Consider the following 16,322-nt stretch of genomic DNA (forward strand, 5'->3'; position numbering starts at 1 on the left):
CGCGAGACTTTGGGCATGCATGGCTCAATCTAAACCCAATCTTCCCACGCCGTGCAGATGGCTGGCTGCGACAATCTTCAATTTCGCGAGTGACATGCTGCGACCTGATAACACACAAGACTTTATGTGGAATATGCGAAGCTGGTTAGAACACTGGCTCAATGTTGCCAGATTAGTGTTTGAAGAGCTTGATGCTCCTGTGTTTGTCCCCGAACTCGACTGGTTTCAACAAGCCTATGGGAGTGAACATACTACGTCTGTGGCGACTCTAGAAGAAGCAGAGGATGACTCGACCAGCTCGAATGGAACGGTTGTGCACCACGTATTACGACCGGAGGCTCCCGAGTTTATTCCGGGCCTAGCTACCACCCCTTAGCCCGAGGGTAGCACCGGATCGCGAGTTCTACGGTGCTAACGAGATATGCTAAGCTGCAAGGCGGGCATGACCGAGATGAGATCCGAAATACTGAGCCATTCTTTGCAGGAAGGTAGAAGCGCTGATTTGTTTACGCCATATGAGTAGAATCCTCTGGTATTTCTTACCACGATCAGGTTAGCGAAGCAGGTGGGTATCAATTTAGCGATATTGAAAATTTGAAATGTTTTACGGTCTATTCACATAACGTGCTGCGTCCCACGCGTCCGCAGCGTGATTCAAATCATGCCATACGAGCATGAAAACCAAGACTTCAAGCAATACAAGGCAGAGAAGCAAAGTTCGTCTCAGTTTGACGAGAACAAACAAATGTAGACACCCCATACGACTCCGGCCAGCGCGCCGAGCAAGTTCCGCCCCTGCACCGACTTGACCAGCGTAAAGTTGATGAGTGAGACGGCCGGCCAGAGCCGGTAGCCCGCGAGGATCAGGGGACAGAACTCTGCCCTGGCCTCCGCCCACACGGCGTCGAGGTCCACCCTGCCAAAGTAGACGGCGTCTGGGCTGACCCAGTAGCGGACGGCCTTGGCCACGCTGGTGACGCGCGGCGCGTGGCCGCTCGCCATGCGCAGCGATCGTGTAAAGGTGCTGTACAGCAGCGTGTTGACGGCGGCGCCGACGGTCTGGTCCAGCAGGAACTTGATAGCCGTGTTGCGCGTGGACAGCGGCGGTTGCTCTGCGGGCTGGCCGCTCTTCTTCTGGGCGGGGGTGGCCGCAGGCTCAGGGTGCGAGGGGAAAGTAGCCTCGATGAACTCTTGCCTGCAGCGACCTGTGTTAGCATTTCTTCATGATGGGTGGAAGGGGGCAAATCTGCCCCGGCGGAGATGGTTACCATAAGAAGTTGGGCGGCGTGCTGACGATGATGAAGAGCAGGTACTGGAAGACGGGGATCCAATCAATCGACAATGACGCCTGCGAAGCCCGTTAGAAACTCATTTCCAAAAATACAAGAAAACCCCCCTAGAAGAACAAAAACCGTGGAAAACTTGCACCGCGGAATGCTTACCGCTTGTCTGTACGCCGTGATGCACTGCGCTAAGATGCTGCTGAGGACGCCGAGGCCGGCCGACTGTATCGTCGCCTCCACAATTGGAGAGGGCATGGCGTCTAAGTCTAAGGTCTCAAGGTGGGTGCAAAAATATATGGTAAAGTACGTTTTGTCGGGAGAACTAAGAAAGAGTCAATTGCCTAGGTGAGGCCGAATAGGGGGGGTGAAAGGTTGATGCAGAACGGGTGCGACTTGGCTCTTGGTTGCTGTCCAGCGTCGTATGTGGGGCGTGCCCTGAATCACTTGGAATCCCAGCACACCGACCTTGACATGCAGTGATGCAGTAATGTACTGATGGATGCATTTTCAGGCTAAAATCAGAGGAGCAGAGGCGGTGGTATTAAGTACGACTTCAATTGTCTGCTAGTTTCACGATGTTTCACGAGGGGAGAGAACATGGTATCAACCAAGGCTTTGGTTTCCTGAGAACATGTCACGTATACTTCATTACATTTCTCGTCGAGATTAGTCTAATTTTATCTTTAGGTCCGTCTGCCAGGGAGATACAGTTCACCAAGAAGCTCGCCCTTCTTTCCCACCTTCGATACCAGATCACAGTCTTCCTTGATCCTGTCTACTGACAGCCGTCTTGGAACTGTGCCGGGATTATGCTCGTGTCAACACCCACATAAAGAAAAATTGCACAATATAGGAATAGAAGAAAAGGAACTGAGTTCTCTGGTTGCGCTTCGCCCTTGAGTCGGTTTGCATAGGGCCCCCACTGCTGCCAGCGTTCTCAGGCAGTAGAACGTATTTCAGAGACCGCATCTGTAGTAGCGTTAGCAATGCCATACCGGAACTCTCAATGTGTTGCATACCAGGAAGAGGGAGTTGGCTAAGAAGGTATAAAGGAATACAGTCCAGCCGATCCAACCGCCGGTGCCCTTGCCACCATTGACAATTTCGGCAACAGCGATCGTGGCGATGATGCCGACAAACTTGTAGCCGGAATAGGCAATCAGATCGAAAAGCTGAGACTGGCTGGAGATGCTGAGAAGATAGCATCCAAGTTTAAGAGCAATAATTTCGACGATAACCACGACCAGTCCTTTTGTTGCAGTGTAGCCTAGGAGCTCGGGTTGGAAATCGCCTCGAAGACCGGCAATAAGAGTTGAGAGGAGGATAAACGTGACGATGGCCATGACTAAGACTCAATTTAGTACATGCCCGCAGAGCGCGCAGCAGACCGACTAACCTGGGATATACATGTCGGGGCTGTTGATATCCTCGCGCGGGGGCAGGTACCAGCCTTCCTGGCCATTGGTCGCCGTGGCCTGCTTTCGCGCCCATGGCTTGTGCCGCCAAGGGAAGAGCACGAGGAAGAGCTTATTGATCACATAGGAGTTTGAGACGTTGAAGTAGTGCTTCAGAGCCGATACGTTGACATATCGACCGATCTGGCGGGTTGGTTAGTCGTCGTGGCCGCAGAGGGACAACCGGAGGGGTCGGGGACGGTGGCTCACGTTCTGCTCGACGTATTCCTGGCCGTGCTTGAGCGCCGTCTGGCCAAACTGGGCGGCGACCTGCGCGGTAGGATCGTTCATGAACTGTCCGTAGGCGCCAAACACGTTGCCCGTGCCGCCGCCCTGCTGCTGATACGGGTTGCCGCCATAGCCTTGTTGCGACTGCGCGGAGCCTGGCGGAGGGGGGGGCGACCGGAGCTGGGGCACAGTCGATACGTGCTGGGGTACGGGGTGGTGCAGGGGCGGCGACTGCCCATAGTTGGCTCGCTGCATGTCGAAGTTGAGTTGTCTGCAGCGTGCAGACGGAGATGGCGAACGGAATGGCGAGACGAGAGATGGATGCGACCGTGGCCAAAGGTGGACGTGGAGGATATGTAGTCGCGCTGGCCACTTTTTCTGGCAGTAGCAACAAGGGGAGCTTTGTTAGCGCTGAGCTCCCTGAAGTTCTACCACCAATTTGGCAGCCTGCAAGTTGGCCCCTACGCCACGACAGCAGCAGCCACACCGATGGTGTACATAAGTGGCTCAACAACCTGGCTACCACACGTGATACGGGCCAGACTCTCCCGGAAGGCACCACTTTCAACTGCCTGGTGCCAGCAGGTGAGGCTAACTGATCCGTCGCGCCGCTATACCTCCGGCGACGCCGCCAGCTCTCCAATAATCCCAGGTTGCGAATTGCAGCACCCACAACATCGCAGCGAGTGTTCGAGACAGACGACGAACCTTTGCTCCTGCATGGCTTATCTTTCCTCTTAATCTCATCTTCACCGCCGCACCTTCTTTCGATCCCTCTCTTCCCCTTCGTTTCCATCTTGCCACTTGTCGCCTCCCCACCAAGTTTAATCGCAATGCTGGACACGTTCGAAATCATAACGACTTCGGGCGTTGTCCTCTGGTCCCGCACATACAGCCCGGTGAACCCTTCGATCATTAACAATTTCATCACCGATACTTTCATTGAAGAAAAGCACTCTGGCAATGTCGTCCAAAGTTCTCAATCGGCCTCCTCAAATCCCGCCTACAAGATGGACCATCACACCCTCAAGTGGACCATGGTAAAGGAGCTCGGAGTTATCTTTGTTGTAAGCCGATGGCATTTCCAGTGCGAAACAAAATCATAGATACTGACGAGCTGCTAGGTTGTATATCGATCACTTCTTCACTTAAGCTGGGTGGATAAACTCGTCGACAACATCCGTACCATCTTTGTCAGTCTCTATGGCGAGCAGGTCAAGAAACCACGCACGACACTGGTCGAATGCCACGGGTTCGATGAATACTTTGATCAACAACTTCGGGAACTCGACAAATCCAGTACCTCGGATCCTACCGAGGCTATTGATGATGTGGGCGACTCCCCAGAGAGCAAGAAACTCTCCGCACCAGGATTGACTTACAGAGGCCGAGCTGTTTCTAATGGCGCTGGCAAAGAGGAAGCATCGGCCGATTCAACGCCCAATACGTCGCGGCCATCGACACCTGCCAGCAATTTAGTAGTTGCTAAGGCCGGTCCCGTAGCCAAGATGTCCAGGCGTGCGCGCAAAGCTAAGCACAACTCGGCGCCTGTCTCGTCGGGAGACGAAGCCTCTCGCCCGAAGAAGGCTGCGGGTGGCAAAAAGGGTAGAAAATGGGACGCCGACGGCTTCGCAGACGAAGATGATGATGTGCAGCTCGACTACTCTGCACATGATGGTGGCGGCGCAGGCAAGTCTGGCACAGTAGAGTCAGTTGACTCATCTACCTGGGGCACATCGGCCAAGGGTAAGTTCGTGCTGCGTGACCTGGGCGACGAGGTACAAGGCATCCTTGCCACTGCGCAGGCAGAAAAGGCGGCTGCATCGCGTGCGGCGTCGGCGAAAGCTGGTATCCTCGGCTCGGGTGTAAACGCTATCAGTGGACTCTTCCGCAACGTCGTTGGCGGCAAGACCCTGACATCCGAGGACCTCGCAAATGCCATGAAAGGCATGGAAGAGCACTTGCTTCGCAAGAATGTGGCCAGAGAAGCTGCTGTGCGGCTTTGCGAAGGTGTGGAAAAGGAACTAGTAGGCACCAAGACTGGAACCTTTGAAGGCAAGCTTGCGAACACAATCCACCAACCATCGCTAATACTAACGTGGCTCACAGGTATCAATGCGAGGATCCAAACGGCCATGGAGGCCTCTCTTACCAAGATGCTCACGCCGACATCATCTCTTGATCTGCTCCGCGACATTGACTCCATCACTTCACCACCTGTTACATCTCTCCGCCAGCGCCGCCCCTATGTCATGTCGATTGTTGGCGTCAACGGTGTGGGCAAATCAACTAACCTGTCCAAGATTTGCTTCTTTTTGTTGCAAAACAAGTACAAAGTGCTTATCGCGGCTGGAGACACATTCCGTTCCGGCGCGGTCGAGCAGCTTGCTGTGCACGTTCGCAACCTCAAGGAGTTGACGGCGCGTGAGGGCGGCCAGGTCGAGCTGTACCAGAAGGGCTACGGCAAGGATGCCGCTACTGTGGCCAAGGACGCCGTCACCCACGCCGCGCAGGAGGGCTACGACGTGGTCCTCATCGATACGGCCGGCCGCCGGCACAACGACCAACGCCTCATGTCGTCGCTCGAAAAGTTTGCCAAGTTTGCTCAGCCTGACAAGATCCTTATGGTCGGCGAGGCCCTTGTTGGTACAGACTCGGTCGCCCAGGCACGCAACTTCAACGCTGCCTTTGGTGCCGTTCGCTCCCTCGATGGCTTTATCATTTCTAAATGCGATACTGTCGGCGATATGGTGGGCACCCTCGTCAGCCTGGTCCACGCTACCAATGTACCTGTTCTCTTTGTCGGCGTCGGCCAGCACTACTCGGACTTGCGCAACTTTTCCGTCAAGTGGGCTGTTGAGAAGCTTCTCAGCAACAACTAGAAAACTTGACTTGGACAATTCTGGATAATAGATATATGCTCGATCAGATGGTACACCAATCGAGAACTACTTGTATATTTATATAAATAAACACTATAAACTCATGCCCTTATTCCCAGTCTAATAAATCAACAATAAAAAAAAGAGTGTCAATGAAAACGTTCGCTGATTCGGCGCTTTTCTTGGTATAATTAATACACACATCTGCTGGTGAAAACAAAAACAAAGGAAAAATAGAATTAGTAAGTGAATATTGAACCCTTAATCCTCAAAAAAGTCGTGATTAAGGTCTTCAGCCCCCTCAACCTCGCGAGCTGTAGGTGGTGTTAGTAGCCCGCTCCTGCTTCGCGTCCTGCTCTTCGTCGGCGTGTTGAGCACGCTAAAGAACGATGAGGGCTGGCTTGACTTCCTCCATCGGTCGAGCGCATTGATGCCGGAGCCAATGGTCTGAGCGACGCGCGGGGTGGCGGCCTGGATACTCTGAGCAATGTTGGGCAGGGTGATGGCCGAGCCACCATTAACGGCTCGTTCGCGCTCTTGCTCCTCCATCTGCAGGTTGGCTTTGAGTCTTATGGCGGCGTCCTTGACTCTCTCGCGATCAAACGAGTCGACAGCCAGGGCCGTGATGATGTCCTGCAGATCGCTGTGTCTCACAGCAAGGAGTTCACGCAGCCAGGTAATTTCGTCATCACGCTTCGAAATCTTGGTAGGTCCTTCGGGGTCCAGCTTGGCAACGTCCTGCTCAAGCTCTTCGATGCGCTGCTCGCGAGCTTGGAGCTGCTCTTGGAGGACCATGATGGATTCGCGTAGTGCCTGGGGTGAGATCTTTTCGGGCAACTGAGAAGCGACTGCAGTGCGAGCAGCAGCAACAGGGGCAGCGACCGGGGCAACAGCAGCCTTGGCAGCCTGAGCGGCAGCGGCAGCAGCTTGCTTGGAGATTTCGAGCTTGTCCTCGAGGTGCAGAACGCGGTCCTTGAGATGGTCGATCTTGGACGAGGATAGGCTGAGGCGCTCCAAAAGGGCCTCCTCGGCTCGTTGACTGTCCTCGGCAGCATTGTTGATTTGGCGCTCGTAGCGGGTTTGCATATCCTCGACTTCGTTCTGATGCTTACGTTCCAGTTCCTCCAAGAGCTTGGCCTTGGTGGTCTGCTCTTCTTCCATAAGCATTTCATTGCGTGCTTTGGAAGTGTCAGCCTCGAGTCTGATGTTGTCAACCTCAGCGCGAAGCTTGGCGTTTTGTTCCTCAAGCTCTTGTCGGACAACATTGACCTGGTGGTTGGCGTTGTCGATCTCTGTCTGCATGGCAATTCTGGTGCGTTTGACTTCGCTGGCACCGGATTCTCTGGCCTCCTCAAACTCGCGCAAGTAGCGCGAAGCAGTCTGCTGGAGCTTATCTTTCTCAGTACGGAGCTCACCAAGGATCCCCTCAAGGCGCGTGCATTCATTGAGTGCGCGCATGCCGCTTCTTTCGTTGGTCTGAAGGCGTTCCATCTCAACCTCCAAGCGCTCGCGCGTCTTGGCCTCAGCCTGCAATCTGGCATCCAACACTTCTTGGCGGGCAAGCATAGCCTGGTCTTTCTTGATGCGCCTGGCACTCTCCTCAGCGACCTCGCGAGCAGCATTTGCCATGTCTTCTTGGAGGGACATAAACTTGCCTCGCCAGGATTCACGAAGGCGCTCATTTTCTTGCAACTGAGAAGTGAGGGTTTGTATGGTCTGTTGGAGGCTCTTGTTCTCGTCACGGACAACCGCAAGCTCGCCCGCACTGCGACGAGCATTCTCGTCAGCTCGCTCAGCCTCGGTGCGCCAATGTGTGTTGTCTTGGCGGACCTCCTTTAGGTCGCCTTCGAGAGCATTGAGTTTGTTCGTCATCTCACTTTGGGACTGGCTCGCGTTGTTGGAAGCGGCTTCTAGCAGAGTCATGCGCATCGCTTTCTTGCCAGCAGTTTGCTCTAACTCTTTGATTCTGCGATCACGCTCCTCAAGGGTCTCGGTAAGACGACTTTCCTCCTCGGAAGCATGCTTGAGCTGGCGCTGCACATCACAGAGTTTGTCCTCGAGAAGGCGGCGTTGTTTAAGCTCTTCCTCCGTCTTCTCTTCCTGCAGCCTGAGGCGCTCTTCAAGATCCGCCACGCGTTGGTCATAGACACTCTTGTTGATGATCTCAACCTCGACGCGGGTTTCGGCAGCGTTTAGCTTACGGTTAAGCTCAGCAGCAGCATCTTCCGCCTCACGACGTTCCTGAACTTCCTTCTCAATCTTGTGCTGCTCGAATTGCAAGCGCTGTTCCAGATCAATATTCTTTGTCTGCAGTTCATCCAGTTTGGCGAGAATAGCATCATCAGACTTGGATGTGCTAGGCCGAATGTCCTCGTCATTTTCGTCCTCTACTTCACGGTCAAGGTGCGATGCGCTGGCGAGTGTGCTCATATGAGCCTTCATCTCTTCAAGTGAAGTCAAGATGGCCGTGTGATCGACAGGTGGCGTCTCGATCGGGGCTTGGACATTCTGTGCGGCTAAAGCCTCAGCTATGGCGACGCGGATTTGATCCATGCGGCGGTCTCTGCGCGGGCTCATGGAGCGATTCACGATCAGCTCGTCATCCTCGTCATCAGCATCGCTTTCCTGGTTTTCACCAGTTGTACTTCTGATGTCGCGGCGCGAGGAGGGAGCGCGACGACTCTTGCTGGCGAGGACGGATTGGATCGAGAGCAGAGTTCTCTCCATAGGCTCAAGGCGGGACGTCAACAAGTTACCAACAATCTCGTTGACTCTGCCGTCAAAGAACTGTGTCCTGCTCTCAAGCTTGGAATGCTCATCCTCTGAGAAAGCACCTTCCCAGTCACTGGGAGGCATAGCCTCATGTTGTTGTCCATTGTCCCAGGCGCTGGGCGGGTCAATGAAAGGGTCCTCCAGTTGAGGGTCCTTGGGGTAAGGAGGAACTGGCTGGTTGAATTGGGGGACAAAGTCGTGTACAGCGGGGCGAAGCGTGTACGAGGCCTGGCGGCTGGCAACTGGAGTGGGTTGATTCCAGATCGATTTTTCCAAGGGCTTCTTCTTAACACCCATGGTAGGATCGATCTCCATTTGCTGCATGACGGCGTCAATCTCCTCAAAGGTTGGCTCATCTGCCTTGGCATCGGTCTTAACGGACTCTTCGCTGAGGTCAACCAGGGTGTTTTGAGCCTCAATAGATGGTATGACATCGGTGGCTGTGGGTTGGACGGTATCCTGTTTGTATTCAGGCTGTTCGGATTCAGGCTGTTCGGATCCAGGCTGTTCGGATCCAGGCTGTTCGGATCCAGGCTGTTCGGATTCAGGCTGTTCGGGCTCCGGTGCAGAGGTAAGAACAGGAGCAGGGGCGGGAGAAGAGGAAGGAGCAGGGGCAGGAGTCGCGGCGGCGGGGATGGCCTCGACATGCGCAAAGCGAGAGGCTTTGAGGCCCTTCGGCTTAGCAGAAGGCATCGGCGAAGAGAATTGAGACTCGTCAGAGACCTTCGGGGAGTCTTTCTTAAGCTCGGAGATAGAACCGGAGTGCGTCATCTTTACAGGGCTTGGCTCTGCACGGGTTAATGTCGCAGGTGACTCCTCTCCATAGGAGAGAGCTCCAGGCGAGAACGGGATGGCAGTAGCAGAGAGCGAGTTTCTCTTATGAGCGTGCTTCTTCGACTTGAGCTCGGCAGAATGTTGGGCCTTGTGGCTGTTAATGACAGCATCCTTTTTGGCCTGGAGGGGTTGCCACTCATGTGTATTTGTAGCCGGCGAAGTCTCAGAAGGAGCGGCGGTAGTCTGATCAGTCTCTACAACGTCCCGAGTACCAGCGGACGACATTGATGTGTCAATGAATAGGGCGTTATCATTGGTACTCTCCGAGATGCTAGTAAGAGGCATCTGAGCAAATGAGGCGACATCCTGGCTTTCTGGCGCCAGAGACTTTGCGCGCTTGGCTCTCGATTCATCCTGAAGGGGGCGGCCATCGCTATCCATTTCATCCTCGCCAGATTCTTCGGCAACACCCAAAAGGGGCAACTCGGCAGACCCTCTGCTAGACGGTCGGATGATGGGAATGGCCTTTGATTTGCGGACCGGGCGGACCATTTCGCTCGTGTCAATGTTAATGTCCCCAAAGATAGAGTCTGTGCGCCCTTGGTGCCCTTTGCGAGGGATTTTGACTGAGCTGGACAGTGACTGGAAGGGGGTAAAGGACGGGGCGTCAGGTCTGAACTTGGGTCCCGAAGTGGAAAAGCTGAATTCGCTCTGGTCTGGGTTAAGTGATGGAGAGCCAGCGGCGAAACCGAAACTGTTGCTGCCAAACTGGGCAACAGGAGGAGCAGGCTCAACGTAGTCGCTGACGCCAGCCTGGAGGACTGCAGGTTGGAAGCTTGCTGCGCCAGGCTGGAAAGTCGCAGCAGAGGAGAAATTGAACAAGCCAGGAGTAAAATTGCTTGTAGGATTGAACTTGAACTCAGGCGCCTTAACGTTGAGCTTCGATGTCGATGGTTTCCTCTCATGCTCAGGAGCCTCGACAGATTCATTCACATTGTTCCAAGGGTTGCTTGCAGTCGACAGTGTCTTCTGATGTTGATGAAGCATGGCGGGAAAGTCAAAGTTTTGCACAGGAGTGCCCAAGTCGCTAGGGTTTGTCTCAATCTCATAAGCCTCGTCGCCCTCGGGCTTGTTAGACTCGGGGATGCCGTTGAGCCGGCCAAACGTGGATCCATCAGCCTGAACATCGTGATCTCGGAAAAAGGTTTGCGTCAGAGATTGGCCACGGCTATGAGGACGGGGATGATGAAGGACGACAGGCTTGACTTGGTCATTAGCAAAGTGTTCAGAAACAGCCAAATTGCCAGAGGCTTGGCGGTCGTGGGCCAAAGCGAGATTCTCATGGTTGGTGGCAGAGTTTCCTTGGGCCTGCGGGTTGTAGTCCTCATGTTCGAGCTGATTGCGCAGCTGCTCCTCCAGGTGATATTGAGCGTCCTGCATTTCAGCCTGCATTGAGGGCTGATGCGTCTTGGTGGGCTCTGGTGTCTTGGAAGGGCTCTTAGCATAGTCATCCACCTCTTCTTCCTCATCCTCGCGCACTTGCTGCAGGTGAGGCGACGCCCTAGAGATGTGTTGAGGAAAGTACTGCAAAGACTGGTGTCTTTGGTGAGCGTTGAAGGCAGGGCTTGCCGAAATGGGAAAGCCGTCCAGATCATAGGGAGACTGTGGCGAGACAATTCCATTCAGACTGAGAAGCGGTGAATCGATGCGAGCAAGGCTTTGCAAAATGCCGGCTTGGTTCTGCCACCCTTGAACATTCGACAACTGGAAGGGAGAGTTGCCTGTTGGTAAAGAGATAGACTGACGAGGGTTGAACTTGCCCTGTACTTGCCCAAAGGGAATCGGAGAAGCAATTGCAGGGCTCTGGGTTGTTGTTGTAGTGCCAGAGAGCAGTTGTGATTGGAAGTTGAAGCCAGGGTTGCTGGACGCGGACGAAGTGGGAATCGGTGGCGAGAAAGGCAGCGGAGGGTATTGCGCGGAAGCTTGTCGCGAAGGAATAGTAAGCGACGGCGATATGGATGGTACAGGGGGTTCCTCAGTAGCATCAGAAACGCCAAGCGCTCTGAGTTTGGCTTCTTGGAGCTCTTGGACGTAGTTCTTCCATGCGTTCAGGTCTGGCAGATTGACCGGGTAGTGACGGCTCGATCGCTCCTTGGTCAAATCGTCGGTGGAGGGCCAGCAGTCTCGACTCTGAGAGTCGTCGGTGCCGAGGGGCTGGTAGTCTTTGACTACAAGATCGAAACCGTCCACGTTGTATCCAAGTTCCTTCCAAGAGGCAAACATGCGCTCAATCTCATCAGGGCGCAGCGGCATGGGGGTCTTGCTAGGCTTACCACGGTCGTCATCGCGAGGGACTAATATCATGATATTTTTCCCTTTCCAGGGAACCTTTTTCTTGATTCTTGGTGTCATGGGAGGCTCTTTCGGTAGAGGCTTTTCCTTCACTCTCTTTGGCGTCGAGGGAATAGAGGTCGCGGCCAGAGTCTCCGCGGCGGCTTTGGCGGGCTTGTCAGCCAATTTGTGTGAAGGTTCTGATGGCGGCCTCGAGCCCGCATTTGTCGCATGTTCTGACGTGATCTGTCCCTCCTCAGCAGACTGGGCGCTGGCCTCGTTGCGCTGGGGAGGGGCCTTGGAGGCTGGCTCAAGCATGAGCTCTGATTCTGCCGCCATACTCGTTGAGTTACCCAGCTTGATACTCTTTCCCTTGGAAGGCTTGAGAGTTTCGTTGCTGGCACTTGCGCGTGGTTGTCGCGTGTGCTTTTTGGCAGCCTGAGCAGCCTTGACGGCTCTAGGAGTAAGCTCGCCTAGCCAGGCTAATTCGGAGCCGCTCAATGAAGAGTGCTCGCTATCGCTTCCGTCGCTGAGCCAGAGACGGGGTTCGATGTTTCCTTCTCCGGCAGCGGTGTGCGCGCGGATCCAGTCCTCGGTGAGTCCTCTGTTGCTGCGCCTGACCCGGTTGGCGAGAACGGCGGCAGCGGCGCTCAGCGGCTCGCGGGCCTCAGTGTCAACCTGTAGCGGGAACTGAGGAGCTGGGCGAAGAAACGGGGTGTCGATGTCCAGGTGGTGAATTGGCGAGTCCTCGGAGAGGTCGCTGCTGGAACTCTGACGACGTACGTTGCGGTCGTGCGGGGGGTAGGGTGAGCCCCAGCTGGCCGTCTCGAAGACGTCGTCGGTTGCTCGGGTTGGCGATTGGAGCAGGGCCGAAATTCGGTCAGGCAGCTTTGGCGCTGGGAGTTCCGGGGCAGGAGGCGAAGACTCAAGGTCTGCGTCGTCGTCTCCGTCTGCGGTGGAGGCGGTAGACAAGGCCGGAGATGCTGGTGGTTGCTGCTTGGGCTGATAGTCTCCAGAACCGTCCAGTGCCCGCGCACGTGGAGGGCCGGTAGTTGACGGCTTTGGGGGCGACGTCGTAATGAAGGGTCTAATTATGGGTGGGAGCAGTCGGTTAGTCGGAGATCATTATGGCCGAAACGCATGTAAATCAAGACGGCCCGTAGTTCTCGGGTCGGTGGCAATGCATAAGACAAGGCGAGTCTATGCAAGGGGTAACGGGCGTTTGCTTCCTTACCAACCGAGATTCAGCGCAGACGAAGGACTTGTCGCCTGCCACTGATTCTCTCAAATGTGTCGTATAAGTCCACTCTCGTGCTCCCTCCTTTTTTCTTTTCGAGATGCCGAACCGGAGGATCGAAAAGGGAGTTGGCTCTGGTGTGTGGGTACGCGTCGCGCGTCGATTTTATGACGACCCTTTCTGGGAATTTAAAGGGGGCGGGTACGCAAAATGCTACCGGCGTATAGCGACAAAAGCAGCGGGGGTATCAACAACGGACAGAGACGAGCTGCTTAAAAAACGAGGGCGAGATGAGTCGATGCGCCCGAACACATCGGAGGATAGACAATCGCGACCGAGGTGCGAGGGATGCTGGAAGAGAAGTTCGAATTGGCGGCATTGGAGGATGGGATGGGGGGATGGGGTGGGTGACTTGTCTTTAAAGCGCTGGCTGGGGTGACAGCAAGAAGGGTACCTCCCCACGAAGTATCAAGGTTTGTAATTGGACCAAAGTAAGTCGGCCAGTCTGCTGTATTATTAGCGACTTTTGGTTTTGACCACAACCTGTGGCATTTTTCTTGCGGTAGTAACCTACTAGGCAGGTACCTGGTATAGCCTACGGATTACCTTGTAACTTAATCTCCCCTGCGATAATTTTTCTTGTGAATGAGAAGAAGGCTGGAAGAGCAGGGGTCCGGGCCATCATCAGTTGAGCGCTTTTGCCAGTTGAGTTTGCCACTGGCCACTGGCCTTTGCGTACAGATGTTGTCAAGGGCCAGCGCATGTACTGATACCTACCCTGGACATGTGTATGTACATAGTAGGCAAGTAGGTAGGTAGTTGAAGATAGACGCCTCTCAGGGTCAGCAACGTAACCAGATATATTGGTGCAGATACCTGAGCATCAACCTAGGCTTTTCTGACACTGAGTTCACCAGTAGCGCAGGTGCTGGTAAAACCTGGTCTCGGGAGTCGTTCGTTTTCTCTTTTTGCACCTTCTACCAGTAATTACCTCTCTACAATAGATGGCGGTGACTTTGACAAGCTGTAGGTCAGTAATTCAGAGGAGAACGAACACAAAAAAAAAAGTTTGAGGGCGCCATCCAAAAAGTACCTAGTTAAATGATGACGCCCACTTTCTGCCCAAGTTGACTCCACAAGAAAGGAAGGCACGGGGGCTGGTGGGGTCCCAGAAAGGGTTAGGCCCAGGGGACCAGCCGAGCGCTTCCCGCCCAAGGCCCAACCTTTTCAGCGGGTTTCTGGTGGTGGTGGGCCAGAGGTTTGGGTTGAAGAGAAAGCTGCGGACTGGTATTCAAAGCCGCCAGTACGAGAATGACAGTAGGCATGTGAGCCATGTAGCTAAGAGCTTGCAGTCGACAAGTGACGGGGACTCTGGGGTTGGCTTTGTTAATAATAAAGAAGGTATGACGTAGGGCCGGAGCGTCCTTTGGCACACCAAATGCACGGTCGCCGTCAGTGACATTATCATCGCCAACGCGAGCGCTATGTGTAGATAAATCTAACAAGTTCATCAAGTCAGTTCGGTACCGCGGCCTACTGCATTGGGTGCAGGACAGCCAAGCACCACACTCACATACCGGTTGCCTGCAGCATCGCAAGAAAGCACAGCGCCGCGCCGGATATTGGTATTCATGCGATATAGTATTAAACGGGTCTAAGTACAATAGTGACAGCAATACTCGCTATGTGGCGCAAAAGGTAACAGTAACAAACAATGAAAAAAGATATAGATGAGGCACTGCGCCCGCGGCTCGCCATGACCGTGGGTCTCGCTTCATTTAATAAACCAAACAAGCAAGCAAGCAATCAACCACTCGAATCGTGCGTATAATGTGTAAGCTGCGCTGGACAGTTTGCCGCTTCTATGCGCTTGCATTACCTCCTTCCACTTCATTCTGTTTTTCAATAACCTGGTCCTTAGGTACAATGCATAGTCCGACAAGCCCTTACCTCAAAGATGCAAGGCTTAAAAGTTGGACGAGGGATTGACGTTACTCGGCTGGTGGTAGTTGTCCAAAGTTGACTGGAAAGGCGTTCGCTGATTGTTGCTGCTAATCGAGTTGGACGGTTCGTGCTTTTCATAGCCATTGGTGCTCATATCGTAGCTCATCAAGCCATCGCTTTCTTCTGAGTGCTTCCTGCGGCCCCAGATCCGATAGGCAACCATGCCAGCGGCACCCAGCAGGATGGCACCGCCAATGCCGACCACGACGCCGATAACCGTGTTGCGGGTCTTGACTGGCATGCCCGAGGAAGCACCGTCCTTGTCCGAGCTGAGACCGGGTGTCGACGTAGCCCCAGAGGTGCTAGCCGGGGCTTGAGTGGTGGTCGATGTGACAAAGCTGGTCAAGGTCGACTTGGGATTCGAGTCCCCTTGCGAAGTCGGCTGCGCGGTAGGCTGCTGCTGCTGCGATGTGGGCTGCTGCGATGAGGGCTCCGCGGCGGTGCTCGATGGCTCGGCTTGCGTGGGAGTCAGCGAGGGGGGCGAGGTAGGAGTCGCAGTTGACGAGGGGGGTGAGGAGGAGGACGGCTCGGTACTGCTGGAGCTGGCTGGCGGCGAGGTCGAGGCTGAGGCGGGGGAGGAGCTCGCGGGTGTTGAAGCCGGTGTCGTCGCACCTCCAGTCGACGAGCTCTTGCTGCCAGTATCCGACGCGCTGGCGGCGAGGTCTGCGCGGCGTCCGAGATGGAAGTGATCCAGAAAGGCCGCGTCAGCGACGCACAGCGCTGCCACAATGAGTAGTAAGAAACGAGGCGAATACATGGCGAACAATGGCTAGTGTAAGCGTATCGAGCGATTGATGTGTTGGTTATGTATGCGCAGGGCAAAGATGAATCCCGTAAAAGAACCAGTTGCGGCCAAGATGCCGTTTGGTTCCGTCGTCGTCGCTATGGATGGTTGAGTGGGTAGGAAGGAAGGCGGTTGGTGGTTGGCCCGCTTCAAACGGGAGGGGGGGGGCGGAAATACTACAGCAGCAGCTTGCCAAGTGCTGTCAATGTCGCTACTGGTATTTCAGGCCAGAGCAGCGAGAGTGCAACGATGACGGGAAAGTGAAACGAAAAGAATAGCAAGGCGTCGTGGGTCTTTGTTGTCAGGTACTCGAGTATGACAGCAAGGCGGTAGCGAAAGAGTACGAAGGAAAAGAGAGAGGAGTCGGCCGGGCAAGCGAAGAAGAGAAAATGACGAGAAAACGACAAAAAAACGGAGAGATTTATTCGAGAGCCAAGTGATACACTTTAGAAGGGAAGAGAGATATTAAAAAGCCATGAACCAGGGCTTGCAGATTGGCGCTGCAAAAAGGAGTGTGTGAGGGCTCGTATTCAAGCGGGCGCCACTTTGATACTTGCAGATACTGACACGGTA

The 16,322-nt window shown here is 54.4% G+C and overlaps 4 protein-coding genes across 4 annotated transcripts; 1 reads left to right on the top strand and 3 right to left on the bottom strand.

Annotated features, from left to right (window-relative positions):
- Positions 1-723: 723 nt before the first annotated feature.
- Positions 724-3,220, bottom strand: ISF_01219 (Hrf1; the record flags this gene model as incomplete). Its single annotated transcript, XM_018844826.1, has 7 exons — positions 724-1,195; positions 1,269-1,348; positions 1,443-1,543; positions 2,207-2,252; positions 2,303-2,628; positions 2,680-2,881; positions 2,948-3,220. The coding sequence occupies 7 exons, from the start codon at positions 3,218-3,220 to the stop codon at positions 724-726; spliced, it is 1,500 nt and encodes a 499-aa protein (XP_018707592.1).
- Positions 3,221-3,798: 578 nt separating this feature from the next.
- Positions 3,799-5,847, top strand: ISF_01220 (signal sequence receptor alpha subunit; the record flags this gene model as incomplete). The annotated part of the gene is made up of 2 exons (XM_018844827.1): positions 3,799-4,032; positions 4,090-5,847. 2 exons carry the CDS (start codon positions 3,799-3,801, stop codon positions 5,845-5,847), a joined length of 1,992 nt encoding a protein of 663 aa, XP_018707593.1.
- Positions 5,848-6,108: 261 nt separating this feature from the next.
- Positions 6,109-13,340, bottom strand: ISF_01221 (hypothetical protein; the record flags this gene model as incomplete). Its single annotated transcript, XM_018844828.1, has 2 exons — positions 6,109-12,811; positions 13,243-13,340. 2 exons carry the CDS (start codon positions 13,338-13,340, stop codon positions 6,109-6,111), a joined length of 6,801 nt encoding a protein of 2,266 aa, XP_018707594.1.
- A 1,587-nt stretch (positions 13,341-14,927) lies between these two features.
- On the bottom strand, positions 14,928-15,722 carry ISF_01222 (Mid2-like cell wall stress sensor; the record flags this gene model as incomplete). The annotated part of the gene is made up of 1 exon (XM_018844829.1): positions 14,928-15,722. The coding sequence occupies one exon, from the start codon at positions 15,720-15,722 to the stop codon at positions 14,928-14,930; it is 795 nt and encodes a 264-aa protein (XP_018707595.1).
- Positions 15,723-16,322: the final 600 nt, after the last annotated feature.

Source organism: Cordyceps fumosorosea (assembly GCF_001636725.1).
Source record: "Cordyceps fumosorosea ARSEF 2679 chromosome Unknown scaffold_2, whole genome shotgun sequence".
Lineage (NCBI taxonomy): Eukaryota > Fungi > Ascomycota > Sordariomycetes > Hypocreales > Cordycipitaceae > Cordyceps > Cordyceps fumosorosea.